Source organism: Hemibagrus wyckioides, linkage group LG23 (assembly GCF_019097595.1).
Source record: "Hemibagrus wyckioides isolate EC202008001 linkage group LG23, SWU_Hwy_1.0, whole genome shotgun sequence".
NCBI classification, from domain to species: domain Eukaryota; kingdom Metazoa; phylum Chordata; class Actinopteri; order Siluriformes; family Bagridae; genus Hemibagrus; species Hemibagrus wyckioides.
In genome coordinates this window covers 14,689,542-14,713,517 of record NC_080732.1, presented here as the reverse complement: position 1 = coordinate 14,713,517, position 23,976 = coordinate 14,689,542, and the positions used below count along the sequence as shown (strand labels likewise).

The 23,976-nt window shown below is 41.0% G+C and overlaps 1 protein-coding gene across 1 annotated transcript; it reads right to left on the bottom strand.

Annotated features, from left to right (window-relative positions):
- Positions 1-214: 214 nt before the first annotated feature.
- On the bottom strand, positions 215-15,331 carry LOC131344198 (ATPase family AAA domain-containing protein 2-like). The gene is made up of 28 exons (XM_058376289.1): positions 14,989-15,331; positions 13,278-13,429; positions 13,141-13,190; positions 12,873-13,020; positions 12,576-12,657; positions 12,381-12,480; positions 12,050-12,241; positions 11,579-11,690; positions 11,091-11,195; positions 10,142-10,250; positions 9,921-10,036; positions 9,461-9,635; positions 8,770-8,858; positions 8,499-8,658; positions 8,203-8,293; positions 7,524-7,841; positions 7,212-7,329; positions 6,905-7,091; positions 6,557-6,742; positions 6,219-6,354; positions 5,819-6,015; positions 5,545-5,704; positions 5,332-5,454; positions 3,024-3,170; positions 2,340-2,756; positions 1,562-1,689; positions 608-736; positions 215-370 (listed from the first exon to the last, which is right to left on the bottom strand). Exons 1-28 carry the CDS (start codon positions 15,154-15,156, stop codon positions 338-340), a joined length of 4,128 nt encoding a protein of 1,375 aa, XP_058232272.1. The 5' UTR covers positions 15,157-15,331; the 3' UTR covers positions 215-337.
- Positions 15,332-23,976: the final 8,645 nt, after the last annotated feature.

Here is a 23,976-nt window from a genome sequence, read left to right as displayed (position 1 = left end):
AATTTCCCCATCGCAGCAAACACTCCGACATGTTTCTTTCATTTTTCGCTTATCCGAGATTGTGAATAAAAAAAAAAAAATCACACACACACACGCAGAACAGCATCAATAAAATGACTCAATGAACACCAAGTGCAACCCAGACAGCACACACACACAGTGAAAGGGTACAACAATTAACTGAAACAGGCAAAGCACGAGACCAAAAAACAAATGCTGAAAATTTTTTAATAGAGCAGGAATATATAAGAAATATACATCACTCAGGATTTTAAATCATTGTAGTAAAATATAATTTAGTACTATGAAGGAATATTAGTTGTACTGTTTAGGCAAACTATGAAAACTCCTCTACTTCCTTGGTCATCTCCTGTAAAGGGGAAAAAAAAAAGATAATTAGATCAGTTTTACAATTAAGTCATTTCACACAAGCAAGAAAGAACATCTCAGCTGTGGTCAGGCGGTATGGCCTCGTACCGTAGGTAATGGGTAATCACAGGCAGCATGAATGTGAGTATCACTTTCATTCAACTTGTTTACCGGCACAAATTAGGACAGATATACCATCCTAAGCAAGTCCGTCTTGTATCGACGTATCTATAAATACCTGTACGAGTGCAGTCTTGTCGTGATTTTTCCTGTGTCTGTAGATACTCTGGCACAAACGAGCATAAAGCTTCTCCAAACGGTCAACCTCGTAACCCTCGGTCTTGTCCACCACGTTGTGCAGAAGATTCTGAAAACAAAAATACACAAAGTGTCATTTTGAACAGTTCACTAAAAAAAATATGATGGGGGGAAAAAATAAATTAAATGCTGCTATTGATTAGATCACATTTTACTAGAACTATCCTGTGCTCTCTATATACACTATATTGCCAAAAGTTTTGGGACACCCCTCCAAATCATTGAATTCAGGTGTTGTTTTTCAGGGATTGGGCTTGGCTCCTTAGTTCCAGTGAAAGAAATTCTTAATGCTTCAGCATACCAAGACATTTTGGACAATTTCATGCTCCCAGATTTGTGGGAACAGTTTGGGGATGACCCCTTCCTGTTCCAACATGACTGCACACCAGTGCACAAAGCAAGGTCCGTAAAGACATGGATGAGTGAGTTTGGTGTGGAGGAACTTCACAGAGTTCTGACCTCAACCTGATAGAACACCTTTGGGATGAATTAGAGCGGAGACTGTGAGCCAGGCCTTCTCGTCCAGCATCAGTGTCTGACCTCACAAATGAACTTCTAGAGGAATGATCAAAAATTCCCATAAACACTCTCCTAACCCTTGGAAAGCCTTCTCAGAAGAGTTGAAGCGGTTATAGCTGTAAAGGGTGGGCCAACTCCATATTACATTCATGTGCATGTAAAGGAAGACGTCCCAAAACATTTGGCAATAAAGTGTATTGTGTTTTGAATGTTTGTACAAATTGTTGATTACACTGTCAGTGAGGAATGGCTTTAAGACAGCATTCTTAAGTCTATTCCTCCTACAAGTACCCCACTCTCATTAACAGTGGAAATTATAGGAAAGCCATAATAAGCCTCTAATAAGGATTCCAACCTTTAGCTTGTTGTGATCCACAATGAGAGGCTGGCTCTTCTGCTCCAGTATCTTCATGGCAGTGTTCACATCAAGCAGCTTCTGAGCCTGCGACTTCAAGCCTCTGGTCATACGCTTCATCCCTTTCTCTAAACAAACAAACAATTACAAGAATCACTATAATCATTCATATGACTGTATTTGTTAGTAACAGTATGCTTTCTGCTCTGTTATGTTTATTTGGTTTTATGTCAAGTGCTGTCAAAATGGCTGCCTCTGGTCAGGAAGTCTTAAAAACTGGTCACACGTTTATGCATACGTTTTTTTTAATTATACGTATTTGTGTATAATACGTTATCATTACTGTAGTAACAGACTTAATTTAGTGGACGAGGGGCAGAAACAGTGCCATGTTAAAAAGTAATGTGTATATAATTGTTCAACAGTTTTGCACAAGATATTTCTTTAGCCTCTATGGTCTTAATGCTTTATAACATTCAGAGATGAAGCTATATTTCAGTTTTAAGGCTTCAGGACTGAGCAATTTCTGCTTTCTCATTTTTGTTTTATTATCATCAAGAGAGAAGTCAAATGTTAGAACAACTGTTTATATCTGCTATAAAAAAGCAAAGAAACTGAGACCATGAACTTGTCTTAGTTCCACATTAACAAATAAACAGATAAAATGACTAGTCTAGGAGAAATAAAAACATTTGGTGTTATTGGAAAATAAATCACACCATTCTGTCGTTGATTATTTTCCTATAAAAGCATAACCCTAAGTTATGACATGACATACCCGCATCTTCCTCTGCAGCAGGCTCTAACCTCTGATCACCCGTGTCCTCCACCGGTTTGACCTCACCATTGTTTCCATTTTCTCCACTCTCTCCATTCAGAATTCCAGGAGGAGATTTTCCATTCTGTAGCTCATCCACAGAGGTATCGGTGCAATCTCCTTCCCCGCTGCTGACGTGTCCATTGCGAGTGTGCACAGCTTCTGGGATTTCGCTCGTGTCCATCGGTTCAGACTCGTTTACTTCCTGCTCTGCTTCCTCTCTCTCTGCTACTTTTCCCTCTTCTTCGTCTTCTTCCTCGTCTTCTCCTTCGTCTGACTCGACTCCGTTTGTGTCTTTAGTGTGCGAAGGTGTAGGCTTTTTACGGCTCATAAGCCCATTGCTCCAAAGCCTCCTGCGCCTCCTTTTCTTCTGTGTAACTTGAAAGACACACAAGTTCATCATTTTTAGCATGTATTACACAATCCGGTTACACTATAAAAGAATTTAAATGACACCATTCCAGGGTCAAAAATGGCCCGCGTACATGACGGAACATGACAGAAATACCCAGGAAAAAACTTATTCATTTATCAATGTTGAGTAGCAGAGCTACATTTTATCTGCATTTAGCCTGTGTGTGTGTGTTTATTTAAAGCCCAACTTTAACAAGTATAGTAACTTTGGGAGAGCTGAGAGCCCATTACCTGGCTGTTTTGGTGTGGTCACTGTTGTTGTATTAACAGGGGCTACATCTTTGGAAGCGGTACTTTCATTAGTCTTTGGCTCGGATGTTGCGTGGACTTTTGGCAGAACATGGTAATATGAAGGTGTGAACCTGGATGATGTACAACCTGAAAATAAAAACATTATGTTAATCCCAGAGCCTATCCAATAAATCCATTCCATTATTAAAAGCTTTTTAATAATTTGCTTATGGTGCTGTTTTCTAACCACAAAGTTAGGCTCTGAATCTGGACCAATGAATCTGTGAGTCACAAACACCTACTAACTTTAGTGTACAGGCTAATAAGCAAGATCAGGTTCCCCGCCTCTTTCACCAAGTACTTTGTAACTGTGAGGTCAGTCACAGTTTTCTATTCTCAAAGCACTTCTGTAATATATGAGAATAGCGGGAGATCAAATTATACACCGATCAGGCATAACATAATGACAAGTGACAGATGAGAAGATAATCAGTGTTATTCACTTCGTCATGGCACCTGTTAATGGGTGGGATATACACTATATTGCCAAAAGTATTCGCTCACCTGCCTTGACTCGCATATGCACTTAAGTGACATCCCATTCCTAATCCATAGGGTTCAATATGACGTGGGTCCACCTTTTGCAGCTATAACAGCTTCAACTCTTCTGGGAAGGCTGTCCACAAGGTTTAGGAGTGTGTTTATGGGAATTTTTGACCATTCTTCCAGAAGCGCATTTGTGAGGTCACACACTGATGTTGGACGAGAAGGTCTGGCTCTCAGTCTCCGCTCTAATTCATCCCAAAGGTGTTCTATCGGGTTGAGGTCAGGACTCTGTGCAGGCCAGTCAAGTTCCTCCACACCAGACTCTGTCATCCATGTCTTTATGGACCTTGCTTTGTGCACTGGTGCACAGTCATGTTGGAAGAGGAAGGGGCCAGCTCCAAACTGTTCCCACAAAGTTGGGAGCATGGAATTGTCCAAAATGTCTTGGTATGCTGAAGCATTCAGAGTTCCTTTCACTGGAACTAAGGGGCCAAGCCCAGCTCCTGAAAAACAACCCCACACCATAATCCCCCCTCCACCAAACTTTACACTTGGCACAATGCAGTCAGACAAGTACCGTTCTCCTGGCAACCGCCAAACCCAGACTCGTCCATCAGATTGCCAGATGGAGAAGCGCGATTCGTCACTCCAGAGAACGCGTCTCCACTGCTCTAGAGTCCAGTGGCGGCGTGCTTTACACCACTGCATCCGACGCTTTGCATTGCACTTGGTGATGTATGGCTTGGATGCAGCTGCTCGGCCATGGAAACCCATTCCATGAAGCTCTCTGCGCACTGTTCTTGAGCTAATCTGAAGGCCACATGAAGTTTGGAGGTCTGTAGCGATTGACTCTGCAGAAAGTTGGCGACCTCTTCGCACTATGCGCCTCAGCATCCGCTGACCCCGCTCCGTCAGTTTACGTGGCCTACCACTTCGTGGCTGAGTTGCTGTCGTTCCCAAACACTTCCACGTTCTTATAATACAGCTGACAGTTGACTGTGGAATATTTAGGAGCGAGGAAATTTCACGACTGGATTTGTTGCACAGGTGGCATCCTATCACAGTTCCACGCTGGAATTCACTGAGCTCCTGAGAGCGACCCATTCTTTCACAAATGTTTGTAAAAACAGTCTGCATGCCTAGGTGCTTGATTTTATAAACCTGTGGCCATGGAAGTGATTGGAACACCCGATTCTGATTATTTGGATGGGTGAGTGAATACTTTTGGCAATATAGTGTATTAGGCAGCAAGTGAACATTTTGTCCTCAAAGTTGATGTGTTAGAAGCAGGAAAAATGGGCAAGAGTAAGGTTTTGAGCGAGTTTGACAAGGGCCAAGGAAGTTTTTCCCGCTCTGCTGTGGTCAGTATCTATCAAAAGTGGTCCAAGGAAGGAACAGTGGTGAACTGGCGACAGTGGGGAGCAAAGCTGGTCCATGTGATCCGATCCAACAGACTGTTGCTCAAATTGCTGAAGTTAATGCTGGTTCTGATAGAAAGGTGCAAGAAGACACAGTGCAATACGGGTCAGGGCTGTTTTGGCAGCAAAAGGGGGACCAATACAATATTAGATAGGTGGTCATAATGTTATGCCTGACCAATGTATATTACAGTTATGCGGTGCATCCCAATCCACATACTGCTCTGCTACTATGTACTGCAGTACATGTCTTTACTTTTAAGGTATTACATTTAGTGCAAGACAAAAAAACAAAAAGAAATGATCAGCGAATCTGTTGGTGACCATAATAAGTAAACCAGAACCTCGTTTCATGCGGGACTCCTTGATCTCAACACAGATCTTTTCAAAGTTTTCATCTAGTTCATCTTTGATGATGGCATGAACAGTGTCCTTGAGCGTGCAGGCACGATGTCTGATCAAGCGATCTGAAACAGAAAGCAAACCAATACTTAGTAACAGTGAATGATATATTTCTTGCAATTAAGCTTTATTTTCTCATTTAATTCCTACTTCACCTGAGGGATCGGTGTCTGGATTATACTCCAAAGCATTCTTCCAGATCAGGTCCACATCATGAAGATAGTCTTTAACAGTGACGTATTTATGCAGGTCGATTTTGGAGAGGACTGTGGACAGGTCCATGGGCTGCTTAATGACTGTAGTGTAATCAGGAACCTGGAGATTCCAAAGAGCAAAAAGGATGAGATTTATGGACTTTTTTATATTATTATCGTCTAGCTAAAATATTTGAATACAATGATTCGGTTTATTAAATATGATGACTCTGACCTCCTCTGTGTCCACTGGCTTTGTGAAAGCCTTGAAGCGCTTGTCCTGAGCGAGTCTGTTGGTGACATCACGTAAGAAGAGGCGGAGTTCCCTGAGCGTGTTCTCTTCCTGTTCCTCTAATTTCTGCTGCTCTTCCTCCGATAGCTGGCGTGGGGGAGGTGGAGGGGCCACTGGAAGAACTTCCAGAGCCTGAAGAACTGAGGATAAATTGGAACCAATTTCTATTACTCGTCCACTAACAAGGTCCTGCATTACGTAATGTAATTTTGCATGAATGTGAGGATGTTTACTCCTCCAGTATGGGTACAGAGAGTCTTGTAGAATCTCTCTCAAGGAGCACTGAGCTGTTCTGGGGACTTGTGGTGGCCCAGCCCCTTACTAAGCTAGTATGCAAGCATACCTGTTTCTTTTTTAGATGGAGGAGCTTTGGCAGCTTGGATCACAATGAGATCCTCAAAGAACTTCAGCCTCTGCCCTTTGGAGGGAAGCGGGACGTTGAACACCTCCCCATACTCCATACGAAACAGATCCTGCACCTGTAGTAAAAGAACAAGCAAATACACTTACAATAGTGTGGTCCAACCTTCTGTAACACACTATAGTATAATCTACACTGGCATGCCAATCCAGAGGCGCCAGTCTTACAAACAAGAAAAACAGGCAATTTAACACAAAACCCTTATTGATGGGCGAGGCAGCTGCAGTGGTGCGAGCTATGGTAATTAAGGTCATATGTACCTCTGTGTAGAGGCTGTGATATGGCAGGCTGCATGTGGCGAGGAGGAGGATGGGCGAGAAGGAGGGGATGTCCTGCAGGAGGCTGAGGAAGGTGGCTCTGAGTGCAGAGCTCACCGTGTCCCACCAGCGTTGCATGTGTGGTATGTACAGGATGCTGGGGGCCGTTCTCTTAGCCTCACAGAACAGCTGGACGAGGATAAAATGTATTAATCAGCTACATTTCACATAATCAGCATGGGACATCGTGTCATTCTGGACACATTTACTGCAGTTTAGCACCATAGAACTACTGAAAAAGAAAAAAAAAAAGTGTCAGAAAGATTGTAGCAGAGTGTGTATATGATCTACCTGTGCACAAGCCTCCTCCGGGCTGGTAGTGCTGACCCCGAAAAGCACCGCCATGTCCAGTGTGTAGACAGTAAACTTCTCCAAGGTATGCAGCATTGCAGGGGCCAGGTGTGTGCTCTGCCCTGAGCCCGGATTCCCACAGAGCAGCAGCCGGGGCCTGAACGTGGTTGGCTCTTGGACAGCACTCCTGCATCATACAAAGTCAAAGAGCTCTAGTCATGAACTCTACTGACTAGTCACACGCACACTATTTTCATGTCATTTCTGTTCATAAGAAAGTTGTATTAAACTGTTGTTGAAGACTGACTTGGTAAAATGGAGAAAGGAGCCGGTTGGGCCTGTATTAGTCTGGGCAGGATTACTAGTGCACATAGAGGATGCCTCATCTTCACTGTGCAGCAAGTCATCTAAAACACCTCCCACATCTACAGCACAAACAGAGAAGGGATTTCTGATCACTTTAAAATCAGTATATGGATATTATGGATAATTATGTATAAACACCAAATAAGCAGACAGTATCATGTTTAAGATGCAGAAAATAAAACACTTGAAAATGTGCTCTGTAGGATTATAGACTAGATCATTAATTTATAAAATCATTAGTAAGAGAACATACTGTTGTCCTTTTTCATCTTTTTTATGCCCTGCTCCACATGAGGGAAAACCTTCTGCAGGGCCTTCATGGCATTGCAGAGTGTGTTAGCCAGCAGGGGCTGAACGACAGGGGTCAGGGCTTTGGCTGGGGACGCCACGGCCCTTTGAGACGCTGGCACAATCTTCCTCATGGCGGACAGGAAGTCACGGCCTTCCACGCTGATAGACGCGACATCCAAAAGGAGTTTTTGTGAGGAGGTATAGATCTGGGGGTAGCGACGGCGCAGGGCACAGAGGGCTGCTTCTGCACACACTGCTTTGATGTCTGCGCCGCAGTAACCTGCGAGACACAGATAGCAGGCAATTTTATGAAACCTTTTTCTAATCATCTGAATCATGGCTATAATCAGCTTTAGTGTGTTAGCAGTCAGGCAGCATTCACATCGCATTGTCAACTGTTCTCCTCTATCTGAAAGCAAGTGCTTTACTGCTAATACGATACCTGAAGGAAAGGGATGGGCAATTATATCAAAATCACTTTTAATGCTAATATGTAATACAGTAAAAACAGGCCCAGCATTAAGACAAAATGGTTTTCATAGACCCAGTGGTTTGTTTTGGAAAACAGCACGTGACATTTGCCATTTGAGACGTGTTGGACAGGCGCCTTTAATGTAAGGAGAGACTGTAAGAAGACTTACCAACACACTTGTCAGCCAGTTCCTCCAGGAACGCATCCGACGGCTGCGGATCCCACTGTCGTGTGTGGATCTTTAAAATGTCTTTACGAGCCTAAAAACGGGCAAATGATATATATTTGCTCTAGTCTTTCCTATCAGCAGATAACCAGTGAGACACTGTAGCTACTAAAGCTCAGAGTGTTCACATTACTTTTACAATGGTGTCAACTCCTTTTTAACAATCGTAACTGTAAAAAGAAAGCAATAAAAGTGCCCTGATATCATAATTACATTGTTTTTGCTATTTTTTGACACACCTCTCTGTCAGGAAGGCTGAACAGGAACTCCCTGTCGAAGCGTCCGGGCCGTCTGAGAGCAGGATCTATGGAGTCCAGTCGGTTAGTGGCTCCAATTACGACCACCTCACCACGACTGTCCAGACCGTCCATTAAAGCCAGCAGAGTGGACACGATGGAGCTGTTAGCCAAAAGGGGCACACTAATTACAACATACTCTATGCTCTTTAAGAGTGCTTTTCCAGCAGATGTCAAAATGTGTGTTCATTCATGTTGTGCATGCTGAACATACCTGTGGATCTGGTCTTGTCTACTAGAACGAACGGGTGCAATCCCATCGATTTCATCAAAGAATATAATAGACGGACGCATCTGATATGCCTTCCAATACAAAATGGAAAAACTGTTATAATAAATAAAACTGGTAGCTTTTTCCTGTTAAAAAAAAGCTTAGCACTAAAAAAAGTTTACAATTTGGACAGAGATAATATATTGCAATTATTTTATGCTTTAAAATATATATTAAAAATCTGAATACATAACATTTTTAAACATAACATTTAATCGATATTCATAATGCTGATTAACACCAAAAGAAAAAACAAAAACAAAACCCAAACCAAAATGATCAATACACTAAAATTTAACAATCATGTACACTATATTGCCAAAAGTTTTGGGACACCCCTCCAAATCACTGAATTCATGTGTTGTTTTTCAGGGGTTGGGCTCAGCCCCTTAATTCCAGTAAAAGGAACGCTTAACACTTCAGCATACCAAGACATTTTAGAACAGGAAGGGGGCCATAAAAAGTTGGGAGCATGAAATTGTCCAAAATGTCTTGGTATGAAGCTGAAGCATTAAGAGTTCCTTTCACTGGAACTAAGAGGCCGAGCCTAACTCCTGAATTCAATGATATGGAGGGGTGTCCCAAAACTTTTGGCAATATAGTGCACCATGCAAACGAATTAAACAGTATCTACCTGGTCGAAAAGGAGTCGGAGCTGTCTTTCCGATTCTCCCACCCATTTGCTGAGACAGTCGGCTCCTTTCCGCATAAAGAAGGACACCTTCTTCTCCCCCTGACTGCACTCATTGGCCAGTGCTCGTGCCACCAGAGTCTTCCCAGTGCCCGGAGGACCGTAGAATAGACAACCTCTGTTGAGAATTTCAGAATATAACATTAAGAATAAAAAACTATATCTATAAATAACAAATCAAGCTAAACATTTTGTAATAAAAACACATGGCTTTATCCATCCTCTGTTTTAGGTAAATAACCTACATGTATGCAAGCTGTTGTCTCTAACATATGCCTGTTATGTCCCTGATTATTAATATCTAACATCATTAAAGTCATAGCTCCTGGAAGAGTGGTTAAGGCTCCATCTTGTCACGGGAGATAATCACATAATAATCTCTGAAAAAAGTAATCTGCATTACCTTGGAGGCTGAATCTTAAACCGCTCAAATACTTCAGGGTACAGTAAAGGAAAGACCACCATTTCCTTTAGAGCAGCGATGTGTCTGTTCAATCCCCCGATACTGTCAAAGCGCACCTAGTCGCAGGGAATAATCAGCCATTAGCTAAAGAGATTCGTTTTCTTGTTCAATGATTGAATGTACATTTTAAACAACATGCAACAAGACAAAAATTCACAAACCGTCTGGTCAATCTGCATTGGATCAACATCTGCAAGACTGGCTCCGATCTTAATACGGTCCTTGTGGATTCCCAAGAGATCCTCTTTCCGGAAGTTCATTGGTAGGCATCTACAGAACAAAGTTACATTTTTAAATGCTAAACATAAAGCTGAACTGTATGCAGGCTTTATTCTACAGGATTTCAAGGTTTCATGGACTATGTTCTGATAGACACACTATATTGCCAAAAGTTTTGGGACACCCCTCCAAATCATTAAATTCAGGGGTTGTTTTTCAGGGGTTGTGCTCGGCCCCTTAGTTCCAGTGAAAGAAACTCTTAATGCTTCAGTATACCAAGACATTTTGGACAATTTCATGCTCCCAACTTTGTGGGAACAGTTTGGGGATGACCCCTTCCTGTTCCAACATGACTGCACACCAGTGCACAAAGCAAGATCCGTAAAGACATGGATGAGAGAGTTTGGTGTAGAGGAACTTGATTGGTCTGCACAGAGTCCTGACCTCAACCCGAACACCTTTGGGATGAATTAGAGCGGAGACTGCGAGACCTTTTCGTCCAACATCAGTGCCTGACCTCACAACTGCGCTTTTAGAGAAATGGTCAAAAATTCCCATAAACGCACTCCTAAACCTTGTGGAAAGCCTTCCCAGAAGAGTTGAAGCTGTTATAGTTGTAAAGGGCGGGCCAACTCTATATGTGCACATAAAGGCAGATGTCCCAGTTTTGGTCTGGCTCACAGTCTCCGCTCTAATTCACCCCAAAGGTGTTCTATTGGGTTGAGGTCAGGACTCTGTGAAGTCCAGTCAAGTTCCTCCACACCAAACTCGCTTTCATGTCTTTATGGACCTTGCCTTGTTCACTGGTGCTGTAAAACAAAAAAATATCCTAGAGTGTCTTTCACTAAACAACAGCCTGCTTAGGGATTTCATAAATGAGTGACTTTTTACCTGTTTGTTGACCTGTTCCGACTCTTACTCCTCCGCCTTTCAAATTTCTCTTCATCAGATGAAGATGAGGAGGTTGAGTCGCTACTGTGAATGGCATGTCTCCGTCTGAGAAAAAAAAAATTCTTATAACTATTAATAAACATATTAAATATAAGCAATTTTCCACAACCAAATATGACCGAACAACACCAAACGTGACAAACAAATACCCAAAATCTGCTTAATCCGTCTCTTAAACCAAAGTGCTTGCACAGAACTGCTGCTCAGTGATTATATACCTTACAGAGCTTTATCTTACCCATCAGGTCTCCCAAAACTGCAGTCAAAGGAGCAGACAAAAACAGGCTTAGGAGGAAAACGTTGAACTAAATATTAAACTAAAAGTTCAAGGGTGGCCATTCACTAGAGTCTTACAATTGTTAGATCATCCCCAATCTAGAAAACATGAATGTTTATGTAAAAAAAAAAAACAGCAGAGTGATGGTGACCTGCTACTTCTGTGTCTGTTGTATGGACTGCATGGCCCGGTGGTGCTGAAGGAATACCTCCGTCTGGTTGGGGTTGAGTGTCTGTGGAAAAATATACTCTGCTTCCTCGGCTCTACAGATGGGGGGGGTGAAGAAAAACTTACCAAATATATAAATACATACCAAATGTTTTTGTATTAATAAAGTCAAGCTGCCTCATGTCAAGGACGTATAATGGTATTGGAAATGCTTTCCTGGCACACACTGGTCCACTTAATATCAGTCACTTGAACTATGAATATTGTTGCTGAAAATGTGCATCTCTATCGCCACAATTTACGCATCTAATAACGGTTTCTTAAGAAATAAAAATGCCGTAAAAGATGTGAATGCGCAGTTGAAATCTGCAGCACTTATATGACGCATTCATGTCAACATGAACCAGAATCCCGAAGGAATGTTTAATCAGAGCTGGACAGTGATAATACTGACCCTCGAGAGGAGCTTGGTAGCGTACAACAGCTTTTCTCTGTCTGAACTCGTAGCGTTTCTGATTGTCCTCTTCCTCATCGTCGTCGTCACCTTCGTCATGGTCTTCCTCCTCCTCCTCCTCCTCTTCTTCTTCTTCTTCTTCTTCTCCGGTGCCTTCTCCATCTTCATTTTCGTCCTCTTGATCAGTGTATTCTAGAAATTTGAGGGTAATTTGTGGAAAACATTACTACAAGAAGGCTCTCTTTAAAAGTCTGGTTTTAAAAAGTGAAACTGAGAAACAAGCTGTGCCGGGAAATGTTAATTTATCAACCCATCTTTAGCGAATTGTTACCGTCATGGCCGTTCTCTTGCTCATCGGCGCTCTCCTCGTCTGTTCTCTCAGAGGACCTCGTGGTTCTCTTCCTCTTGGATCCAGAATACATTCTAAGCTCCTACATGTTAGGGAGAATGAAAATGCAGTCCAGAGCTGTGTGTGTGTGTATATATCTGTACTCATCCCAGTGAGTAACTAACTAACAGAGCTCACCTCCTTTTTAGAGTCTCTGCTACCAAGCCTTCGGCGCATTTTCTGCATGTCATCCATTTTCTGGAGAACAGCTTCTGCAGTGCTGGAGGGAAAGACATCTTTAGGAATAAACACTCAGCTAGCCATAATGGTTCTGAAATGCACTTTTTTATCTCAGTGTACAATGTAGTGGATAAAACACTCATCAACATGCGGTCATAGGAAAATAATCAATGTGGCATGAAACAGAGTGCTGTGGTATCGTCGAAGAGAAATTCACATTATTTCCCCCTTGTTTATTTGTAAATAACGACGTACTTTGTAATGAGCCGGTCATAGAGGACAGACTGATCCCGGGCGTTAAACTTGTATCTTGTGATTCTGGAGCTGCGTCTCACAGTGCAGTCCACCTTTCTCTCTCGTAATCGCGCTCGGAGATTTTTTGAGGCTGCTGTCTCATCTTCAGCTGGGAGGAAAAAAACAACATAAGCATTAGAACTGAGCACGGTTACTCATTAAATAGCAAAATGGTTCAGAAATGAAATCTATTATCTTTCGCATGTATAAAAATGTAAGAAACACGCACCGTTGATCTCGTCACCGGACTTCTCGTCTTTCTGCAATCTGGGAGATTTCCTATTATAAACATAAATTATCGTAAAATTTCCATAACATGTAATTTTATAAGAAATTACAATTCTCAAATTTGAAGAGAAACGCTACCTTAAATGCTTCATGCCTTTCTCATCCTTTTGGGGAGATCCGTTCGGTTTGTTAATCACATCAGCGAAAGAAACAGCATGTTTGTCTGTTTTGGCTCTGGTCTTTATGCCGCCTTTCCCCATGCTGTCGATTTCTTTAGCAGACAAATAGCCCTAAAAATGAACATACATCACTGCATTATATAAACATTGAAGAAGAACTGAAATACACACTATGCCAGAGTTTCTATAGTGTCTGAAAGAGCAATTGTGAATAATCATATTGACTGGACATTGTACACTTGTTCTTTCTCTTTGTGTTTCATTAATTTGTTGCTGCCATAGCAACAACTAGCCATGTTAACGGAGGAGTCATTAGTGTGATGTCCACTACTGCTGAAGTGTGTATTTGTGATAACATTGAGACAACAGTTTGTAGTGACATCTGCTATCAAGCTACACTATATTGCCAAAAGTTTTAGGACACCCCTCCAAATCATCGAATTCAGGTGTTGTTTTTCAGGGGTTGTGCTCGGCCCCTTAGTTCCAGTGAAAGGAACTCTTAATGCTTCAGCTTACCAAGACATTTTGGACAATTTCATGTTCCCAACTTTGTGGGAACAGTTTGGGGATGACCCCTTCCTGTTCCAACATGACTGTACACCAGTGCACAAAGCAAGGTCCATAAAGACATGGATGAGTGAGTTTGGTGTGGAGGAACTTGACTGGCCTGCACCTCCACCCGAACACTTTTGCGATGAATTAGAGCGGAGACTGTGAGACCTTCTCATCCAACATCAGTGCCTGACCTCACAAATACGATTTTAGAGGAATGGTCAAAAATTCCCATAAACACATTCCTAACCCTTGTGGAAAGCCTTCCCAGAAGAGTTGAAGCTGTTATAGCTGCAAAGGGGGAGCTAACTCCATATTACATTCATGTGCATGTAAAGGCAGACGTCCCGGTTTTGGCCTGGCTCACAGTCTCCGCTCTAATTCATCCCAAAGGTGTTCTATGGGGTTGAGGTGCAGGCCAGTCAAATTATACAAATATAGTGTATATTCAACTTAAATTATTTGGCTACTTATTCGCTTCATTTCTCTTATGAAGTGCATTATACATTTATAAAAATCAGGAAATTGTCATTTGTAGGTGTTCAAGAAGTTTAGACTGTGTGTGTGTGTGTGTGTGTGTATGTATGTATGTCTCCCCCCCCCCCTCTCATTTTGGTTTCATTGTTTTATTTTGGCCCAAGTATTGTTGTGGTATCGAGAACCGCGATAGCTGACACTGATATATCGCAGTCAAACTTTCTGGTACCGTCCCATCCCAGAACATCAGCACCGCTACACTGATACCGTGCCGTTTGTTTACATTCCAAACACTTATCACTGTTAAGTCAGGAAGACCTCTTTTACACCCCCAGCATGCTGTTCTCTGCCAATTTAGAGTTTGTTAGGATAAAATCAATTGGTGTTGTGCCAAAAAAAGAAAAAAAACTTGATACACATCGTGCTGAAAATCACGTTAATGCCAATGAGGCTAGCAAGGGAAGTTCACAAACAGACTACATTTGCACACCGGCTAATTCATTAGCCGCTAGCGCCTTCCTAGCCAGCTAAGTTAAGCTAGCTGTTGATTAAATTTGTATGGAGGTTGAAAGATAACAACGTTCAGTTTTAGAAAACCCACCCCCAAAAAACCGTGTCTCATGGCCGAAGAAGGAACTCACGTTAGTGGGGCTGTGCTCGACGCTGCTGCAGCTGTCACCCAGGCCCTTCTGCACGCGCGCGGACTTTTTCTGCGCGCGCCGCAGCGACAGAAACTCGGAGCTCGTGTCCATGTCCGAGTCCCGCTTCAGCGCCTCAGCGCCCGAACTACTTCTGCGTAGCATCACCATCTTTTATCCTTTTACGATCTAAACCAGCTCATTCACATGAGGGAAAAAAACCGATCAGAACCATATCAGGAAATCCAACCGATTCGAAGACGGAGATATGCCTATAAAATAACACCCCGCTTTCCTCTTGATTTCTGGCGCCATAAACGTCACCGCGAGCCTAATGATGACCTGAATGCAGAATGCGCTCTCGAGACGAAAATTAGATCCCATCCGCAACCCATAGTGAAGTCTTCATTTACAGCTAAGGATCATATATTCACATAGTTAAATCGTGGAAAATAGCGTAATAGTAAGTGTAGAGTAAACGTGGATGTTTGTTTAGTCTGCTTTTTAAACGCGTTATGGGGTACTCAACGGTTTTGGGAAGCTTGCGCAAGGATCTTCTTTCCCAAGTAGTGCCGGTCGTGTTTTTGGCGCGCCACAAGTTCAGCCGCGCTCCGTGTTCTGATTGGCTAGTGCAAGTCACGCCCACTGACAGACAGATTTCAAAACAAACCAGTCGGGGCTGAAGTAGTCCATGATAGATAGATAGATAGATAGATAGATAGATAGATAGATAGATAGATAGATAGATAGATAGATAGATAGATAGATAGATAGATAGATAGATAGACAGACTGACGGATAGACAGACAGACAGACAGACAGATAGATAGATAGATAGATAGATAGATAGATAGATAGATAGATAGATAGATAGATAGACAGACTGACGGATAGACAGACAGACAGACAGACAGATAGATAGATAGATAGATAGATAGATAGATAGATAGATAGATCTACCAGAAGTGCAAATAGTAGATATTGTGCAAATGAAAAAGTGCAGATAAATATGTAAATATTTACATCAATAAATAAGGCTATGTCAGAGTGTGCATAAAGAAGTGTGTGCAAGTTGTATTTACAGCAGATAAAATGTCAGGTGTAATTATAATTGTGCAAAAATGTGTGCATTATGTACCTCGTATGTACAGCAGTAACAGAAATAATATACAGTGTGTATATATATATATATATATATATATATACACACTGTATATTATTTCTGTTACTGCTGTACATACGAGGTACATAATATATATATATATATATATATATATATATATATATATATATATATATATATATATATATATTATAGAATGTACAGAGCGGAGCAGAACTGCAAGGTGGTGAAGTGTAGTGAGACATGAGTGTAGTGAGACATGAGTGTAGTGAGACATGAGTGTAGTGAGACATGAGTGTAGTGAGACACCTAGCGGTGTAGTGTAAAGTCCAGTAGATTTATGGCTCATGGGTTTCGTTAGCATACTCAGGACATTGTAGACTGTGATGATTTATCCGGCAATATTGTAAAGTAATATTCCATCCAGTAATAATTTAATTAATTGTGTGTGTGTGTTGAGGCTCAGCATTGCGTGCGAAGAGAGCATCTTGTCATCCAGAGGGAATCCGCCACCTGAAACTCGAGGAAGGTATAAAACAGTCACCTTGTCTGGAGCTTTGCAAACTGATGGAAGTTATTCTCATTGAATAATTCAACATTAATTTAAGCCCATATAAAAACTGTTATAATAATTCTTTGAGTGATACTTCTCATATCTGGGACTATCTTTGTAAGTATTAAACCAGATGCACGTCATTTATTTTAGATGTAAGATGTAATAATCGTTATATAGTACGCGTTTTAAAGCATTTAGACCATGTTGTGTTGTGTTTAAACATATTGATCGTGACTGGATGCCGACATACCATTTGGAACAATGTTTTTCATTTTTACGCACACAGCCCGACCTACACATAATATTGATGTTGCGCTTATTTAAGTTAATTCGGTTAGCTGGATGAATACAGTAAGCTGTATAAAATAGTTTCTCTGCTGTTTAAACTTTTTGGGAAATGAAAACCTTTGGATATGGTTCTTCTAGCACACCTTTCCCCCTGGACCGTGAGGGAGATGGTCGGAAACGGAGGAAGCCCATACAGAAGCAGTTAAGTACATGGGATTGGCTAGACCATTTCTACTCAGCCCCCCTAAAAATTATGCGATTCTCCATAAACTATACACAAATTCATATGAAATTTCATGCGTTCTTCAATCAGCAGAGCGAGGATCAGAGGACAAGTGTGTGTGTGTGTGTGTGTGTGTGTGTGAGATCAGGAAGACTCGTATTTGGCTTGTTCTGTACTCAAATGTTATATACACATCTATGCAATACAGGAATGCTGCAATAAGTTTACCATCCTATACCCTGATAGGCAAACGTTTATTGAAATGCCCCCCTTAAATAAAAATCCTAGAATCGCCCCTGGTTAAGTATTTCATTGTCTTGTTTTTTTATTTTTTGATATTTACAGATTAATGTTTGAGATAAATTCTAATCAAGCTTGGATCTCACTTACCCTATATATGTTTTACTGTCAGTTGGCTTGTCCTACAGATAACTTTACATTACCGTGGTGGCAGGGGCGATTCTAGGATTTTCATTTAATGGGGGCTCAGCCCCCAATAAGGTTATAATAGTAAAAATAAATAAATGATAGATAGATAGATAGATAGATAGATAGATAGATAGATAGATAGATAGATAGATAGATAGATAGATAGATACCTTATTCATCCCAAAGGGAAATTCACAGTTTCCAGGAGTATCCACAAACACAGGTAATAGATAAAATAGGAAGGAATATAACAAAAATACTAAAATACCCAAATTAGGGTACAAAATATAACAAAAAAAATATATCAAGTAACAAAAATATAAAATATTACCAAATATAGCAGAATATAACAATATAACAAAATATAGCAGAAAAATACTAAAATACCCAGATTAGGGTACAAAAACATAACAAAAAATATATCAAATAAAAAAATATAAAATACAACAAAAAATATATCAAATAACAAAATATAAAATATTACAAAATATAGTAGAATATAATAATATAACAAAATATAGCAGAAGAATACTAAATACAGAGATTTAGGAATAAATATGGAGAATGAGATGAAAAACAAGATAAGTAATGTGCAAAACAAGTGTTTAAAGTTACAGACCTAGTCGATGTGCGAAAACTGTTATGTGCAAAAACTGCGTGTTTATGAGTGAGAGTTCTGTATAAACCAGTGTATTATGTGTAGTGTGTGTTTTATTGTACAGTCCAGGACAGAGAGAAGAGTAGTGTCAGCACTGACTCCTCCCACCCCGTGTGGAATTAAAGAGTCGCATGGCATGGGGGAGGAACGACCTCCTCAGTCTGTCAGTGGAGCAGGGCAGTGACAGCAACCTGTCACTGAAGCTGCTTCTCTGTCTGGAGATGATGCTGTACAGTGGATGCAGTGGATTGTCCATGATGGACAGGAGCCTGCTCAGCGCCCTCCTCTATGCCACTGATGTCAGGCTGTCCAGTTCTGAGCCTACAATCGAGCCCGCCTTCCTCACCAGCTTGTCCAGACGTGAGGCGTCCTTCTTCTTTATGCTGCCTCCCCAGCACACTGCCGCATAGAAGAGGGCACTTGACACAACAGTCTGATAGAACATCTGCAGTAGCTTTTTGCAAATGTTAAAGGAAGCCAGCCTTCTTAGGAAGTACAGCCAGCTCTGTCCTTTCCTACACAGAGCGTCTGTGTTGGCAGTCCAGTCCATTCTTTCATCCAGCTGTACTCCAAGGTACTTGTAGGTCTTGACAAACTCCACACAGTCCCCGTTGATAATAACAGGCTCAGGTTGAGGCCTGGGCCTCCTAAGGTCCACCACCATCTCCCTGGTCAAATAAATAAACAAATAAACAAACAAACAAATAAATGAAAAAAGCATTCCACTGTATTGCATAGATTTGTACAACCCCTGGCAAAAAGTATGGAATCACCACTCTTGGAAGATGTTCATTCAACTGTGTAGAAAAAACAGAATCACAGACATGCAACAAAACTATTTTCATTTAACATTCCAACCTTCTGGCTTTATGAAACACTTACAAAAATAAAAAAAGAAAGAAAATTGTAGTCAATTGCAACTGTTTTTACAGATCAAACAGAGGAAAAAAAATATGGAATCACTCAATTCTGAGGAAAATATTATGGAATCACCATGTACTTTGCAGTTCTAAAACAAACACCTGTATCCGATTACATCTGCTGATTAGTCTGCAGTTAAAAAAGAGTGCTTGCACACCTTAGTGAGCTGTTGAACCAAGCTGATTGACATAAACCATGGCTCCAACACGAGAGATTTCAGTTGAAACAAAGGAGAGGATTATAAAACTTCTTGAAGAAGGTAAATCTTCACGGAATGTTGCAAAAGATGTTTGTTGTTCCCAGTCAGCTGTGTCTAAAATCTGGACCAAGTACAAATCAAATGGGAAGGTTGGAAAAGGGAAGCGTACTGGTAGACCAAGGAAGACGTCAAAGCATCAACATAGAAAACTTAAAGCAATGTGCCTTGAAAACAGAAAATGCACAACAAAACAAATGAGGAACAAATGGGCAGAAAGTGGAGTCAATGTCTGTGACCAGGGGCAATTCTAGGATTTTCATTTAAGGGGGGCTCAATGAGGGTATAATAGAAAAAATAAATAAATAAATAAATAAATAAAAAATAAACGTTTGATTAACAGGGTAGGATGGTAAACTTATTGCAGCATTCCACTGTATTGCATAGATGTGTATAACATTTGAGTACTGAACAAGCCAAATATGAGTCTTCCTGATCACACACACACACACACACATCATTTTTCAGGATGATAATGCATCATGCCATAGGGCAAAAGCTGTGAAAACTTTCCTTCAAGAAGGACATATAATGTCAATGGCATGGCCTGCAAATAGTACGGACCTCAATCCAATTGAAAATCTATGGTGGAAATTAAAGAAAATGGTCCACAACAAGGCAAAAAAAATTGTTTTTTTTTCTGCACAGTTAAACAATTGAATGAACATCTTCCAAGAGTGGTGATTCCATACTTTTTGCCAGGGGTTGTATAACATTTGAGTACTGAATAAGCCAAATACAAGTCTTCCTGATCACACACACACACACTTGTCCTCTGATCCTCGCTCTGCGAGTCTGTGCTGAAAGACGGGGAAGAGCCGAAGTCTGCCGCCGTTTTCGTTTAAAGGGGACTGAGGCGATCACAAATTTGTGTAGAGTTTATGAAGTTAGAAATAGCCTTTATTTGTCACATATACATTACAGCACAGTGAAATTCTTTCTTCACATATCCCATCCTTGGAGGTTGGGATCAGAGCGCAGGGTCAGCCATGATACAGCGCCCCTGGAGCAGAGAGGGTTAAGGGCCTTGCTCAAGGGCCCAACAGTGGCAACTTGGCAGTGCTGGGCCTTGAACCCCAAATCTTCAAATCAACACCCCAGCACCTTAACCACTTGAGCTACCACCACCCAGACATTTTTTCTTTTTCTTTTCTGGATTTAACTACCATTGTAACATGATAAACAAAACCACTTTTTCTTCAGTTTCATGAAAAATGAGAAGTCACATCAGAGGTTTTATTCACCAGAAGCTTAATTCTGCATTATGTATTTTATTTTCTATTTATAAATCATTTGAATGACTTCCATAATACAGTATTGAATCGTATAATTATTAATTTAAAGGTTTTTTTAAGTAGTACTACAGTTCTCTAAGTAATATTCTGCACTACGACTCTTTCCAAGTACTCTACATTCACAATACAGCAACTTCTACATGCAATTTCTTGTGCCTAATGCCTTTTAAAGCATTAGACTGTAACACATGCTATATGCTGTCTGAAATGTTTTGGTTTTATGAAGAACATATTTGATGAGTTTCAAACTGACTAACAAACATGGTCCAACTTCCACTGCAGTCTTTTGCAGTCTGTTTTTTCCTCTTAAAATTCTCTTATGGTGGTTGTTTCATATACGACTTACAATATGACTGAATATAAAAGGTCTCTGACATTTGTTGGCAGTAAGAAAAAGGCCAACATCAATTTTTTTTTTCTTGCATATGTAATGATAAAAGCAATGGTAAACAAACCATAGTATTTGAGTGATGGTTAGTGAATATGAATATCTGTACCTATAAATGTCATCTACACCTCTATTAGTTCATTAGTAGCTGCTGAGAATATGCTCCTTGTAAGGTTGTGACTGATCGGATGCTTCCCAGACGGGGAGAGTAAGCATGAGATATGTGCGGAGTTACAAAAAAAGCTAGTTCATGCTTTCATGACCTCCAGACTGGACGATTGTAATGCATTACTAGGTGGTTGTCCTGCATCTTCAATAAACAAGTCCAGAATGCAGCCACCAGAGTTCTTACCAGATCAAGAAAATATGATCATATAACCCCAATATTATTATTATCCCTGCACTGGCTACCTGTTAAGTTTAGAACTGATTATAAACTAGCACTACTTACATACAAGGCTCTAAATGGTTTAGCGCCCACGTATCTAACCAGTCTTCTAACACGTTACAATCCACCACGCTCTTCACGATCACAAAACTCTGGACTTCTGGTAGTTCCCAGAATATGAAGTCTACAAAAGGGGGTAGAGCGTTTTTGTATTTAGCTCCCAAATTTTGGAATAGTCTTCCTGACAGTGTTCGGGGCTCAGACACAGTCTCCCAGTTTAAAAGTAGATTAAAGACTTATCTCTTTAGCCTGGCATACACATACAGTAACAATCCTTTTTGTAATAAAGTTCTAGCAACCACAGCTGCCAGTGTTTTTCACCACAGATGGACCAGTTTGTTTTTAATAATGCATAATCTAAAATAAAAATAACGCTTAATCTAAAACAAAATCTGTGTGAAAGAGAAAAAGAAGTGTTGTGGATAATTATTAAGTGTTGTAGAAAGGAAATGCAGACTTGTTATCCAAACCCTGGTGTCTATCTGACCACAACATCTCTCTGACAGCTTCTCCTCCATATTTAGAGCTGATGCTGCTTTGAACTCTGAAGTTTCTTCCTCATGGTGCGTTAGTTCCTAAGTCTCATCTATGAACTGATCACTTGATCACCTTTGTGAATTAACCTGACGATGTAAAATTCAAATCACATCTTGAGCTTCATTTGTTATCAGTTTATTTGGCATTACAACACCAGATCATTAGTTGTACAGATTTAACAGGTTTAGACTGTTGGCTAGAAAGTATTTGCTTGTGAGAGGAAAACAGTGGAATTACTTCTGAACACCAAGGTTTCAGCTGATGGAGAATTTCTACAGTGTAATTATATGAGAAATAAATGAGAAATGCTTATGATGTGTTATAAACAAAGACACTTGAGACACATGAGTATTGAACAATAAAAATACTTTATTAACTATTTATAACTATTTACAAGCAATGACGAACTTATTACAGATATTAATATATTTTATACCACAACGAAATGCCCGAATCTAATTGAAATAAGGTGCTTATTTAACATTAATGTTTAATAAATGAAACATTACTATCATTGGCAAATTGCTGTGGTATAAATATTTTAATAAACTCTAAACTTGGGGGTGGGGGTGTTTAGGGGGTTTAGAAGGGGAAGAGAGGGGGTTTTGGGGGGTTCGGGGGTGGGAATACACTACATTTGTATAACTTAATAAAAAAATCTTAATCTTAAAAATGTAATATTTACATATTTACAGCAATGCATAATTTAACAACAAATTAACAACAGAACAATAAAAAACAACATTAATCTAAAAATCCTAAAGATTTAACAAAATCAAAATGCATATGAAAAATACAAAAACCAGCAGACATTTTATTTTAACTAGATGTCATAACTACTTCAATGATGCTACAATTATATCATTATAATGGTTTACATTTATAGATTATACTAGGGATAAGACTAATGCTGAAATCTAGGGGTGAAATACTTACCACACATACTTACCACAGATACATACCTTACATCATGAATACAAGGTGATGAACATGAGGTGAGGACTGAGCTTTTTAAAGTCACATCTCGCTCACGTAAAACTTTACAAATCTAGTGGGGAATAGGACCTGCCTCCCGATGAAATCCACCTCCCCATCAGGTTCCACACGCTGCCGTCTACTCAGAGGGGCTTCCTGATAGCCATCCTCTTCGTTCCTCCTCCTCCTTATGCCCCAGCGTCGGAAAGGAGTCATCATTGTGGCAGGAACAAAGAACCTACCATCCACAATGCTGTTGATGCTGATCTCATAATAAGGCAGCAACTGATACCTTGTCGAGGGTAATGTCCTGACAGGGGTCCTGAGAGGGGATGGACTCCTCACAAGGGATGGGGTCCTGAGAGGGGATGGGCGCCTCACAGGGGGTGGGGTCCTGAGAGGGGATGGGCGCCTCACAGGGGGTGGGGTCCTGAGAGGGGATGGGCGCCTCACAGGGGGTGGGGTCCTGAGAGGGGATGGGCGCCTCACAGGGGGTGGGGTCCTGAGAGGGGATGGGCGCCTCACAGGGGGTGGGGTCCTGAGAGGGGATGGGCGCCTCACAGGGGGTGGGGCTCTGAGAGGGGATGGGCGCCTCACAGGGGGTGGGGCTCTGAGAGGGGATGGGCGCCTCACAGGTTGTGGGGTCCTGAGAGGGGATGGGCGCCTCACAGGGGGTGGAGACCTGAGAGGGGATGGGCGCCTCACAGGGGGTGGGGTACTGAGAGGGGATTGGCGCCTCACAGGGGGTGGGGTCCATATAGGAGAGAGGCCTCTCATAGGTGGGGATGGACTTCTGTCAGGGGACAGGTTCCTCATAGAAAGCCTCACTGTCAAAACAAGAAGTATTTACACAAGTTATATTACTGTAATGGTCCTATAGCTGCATTTATAGGT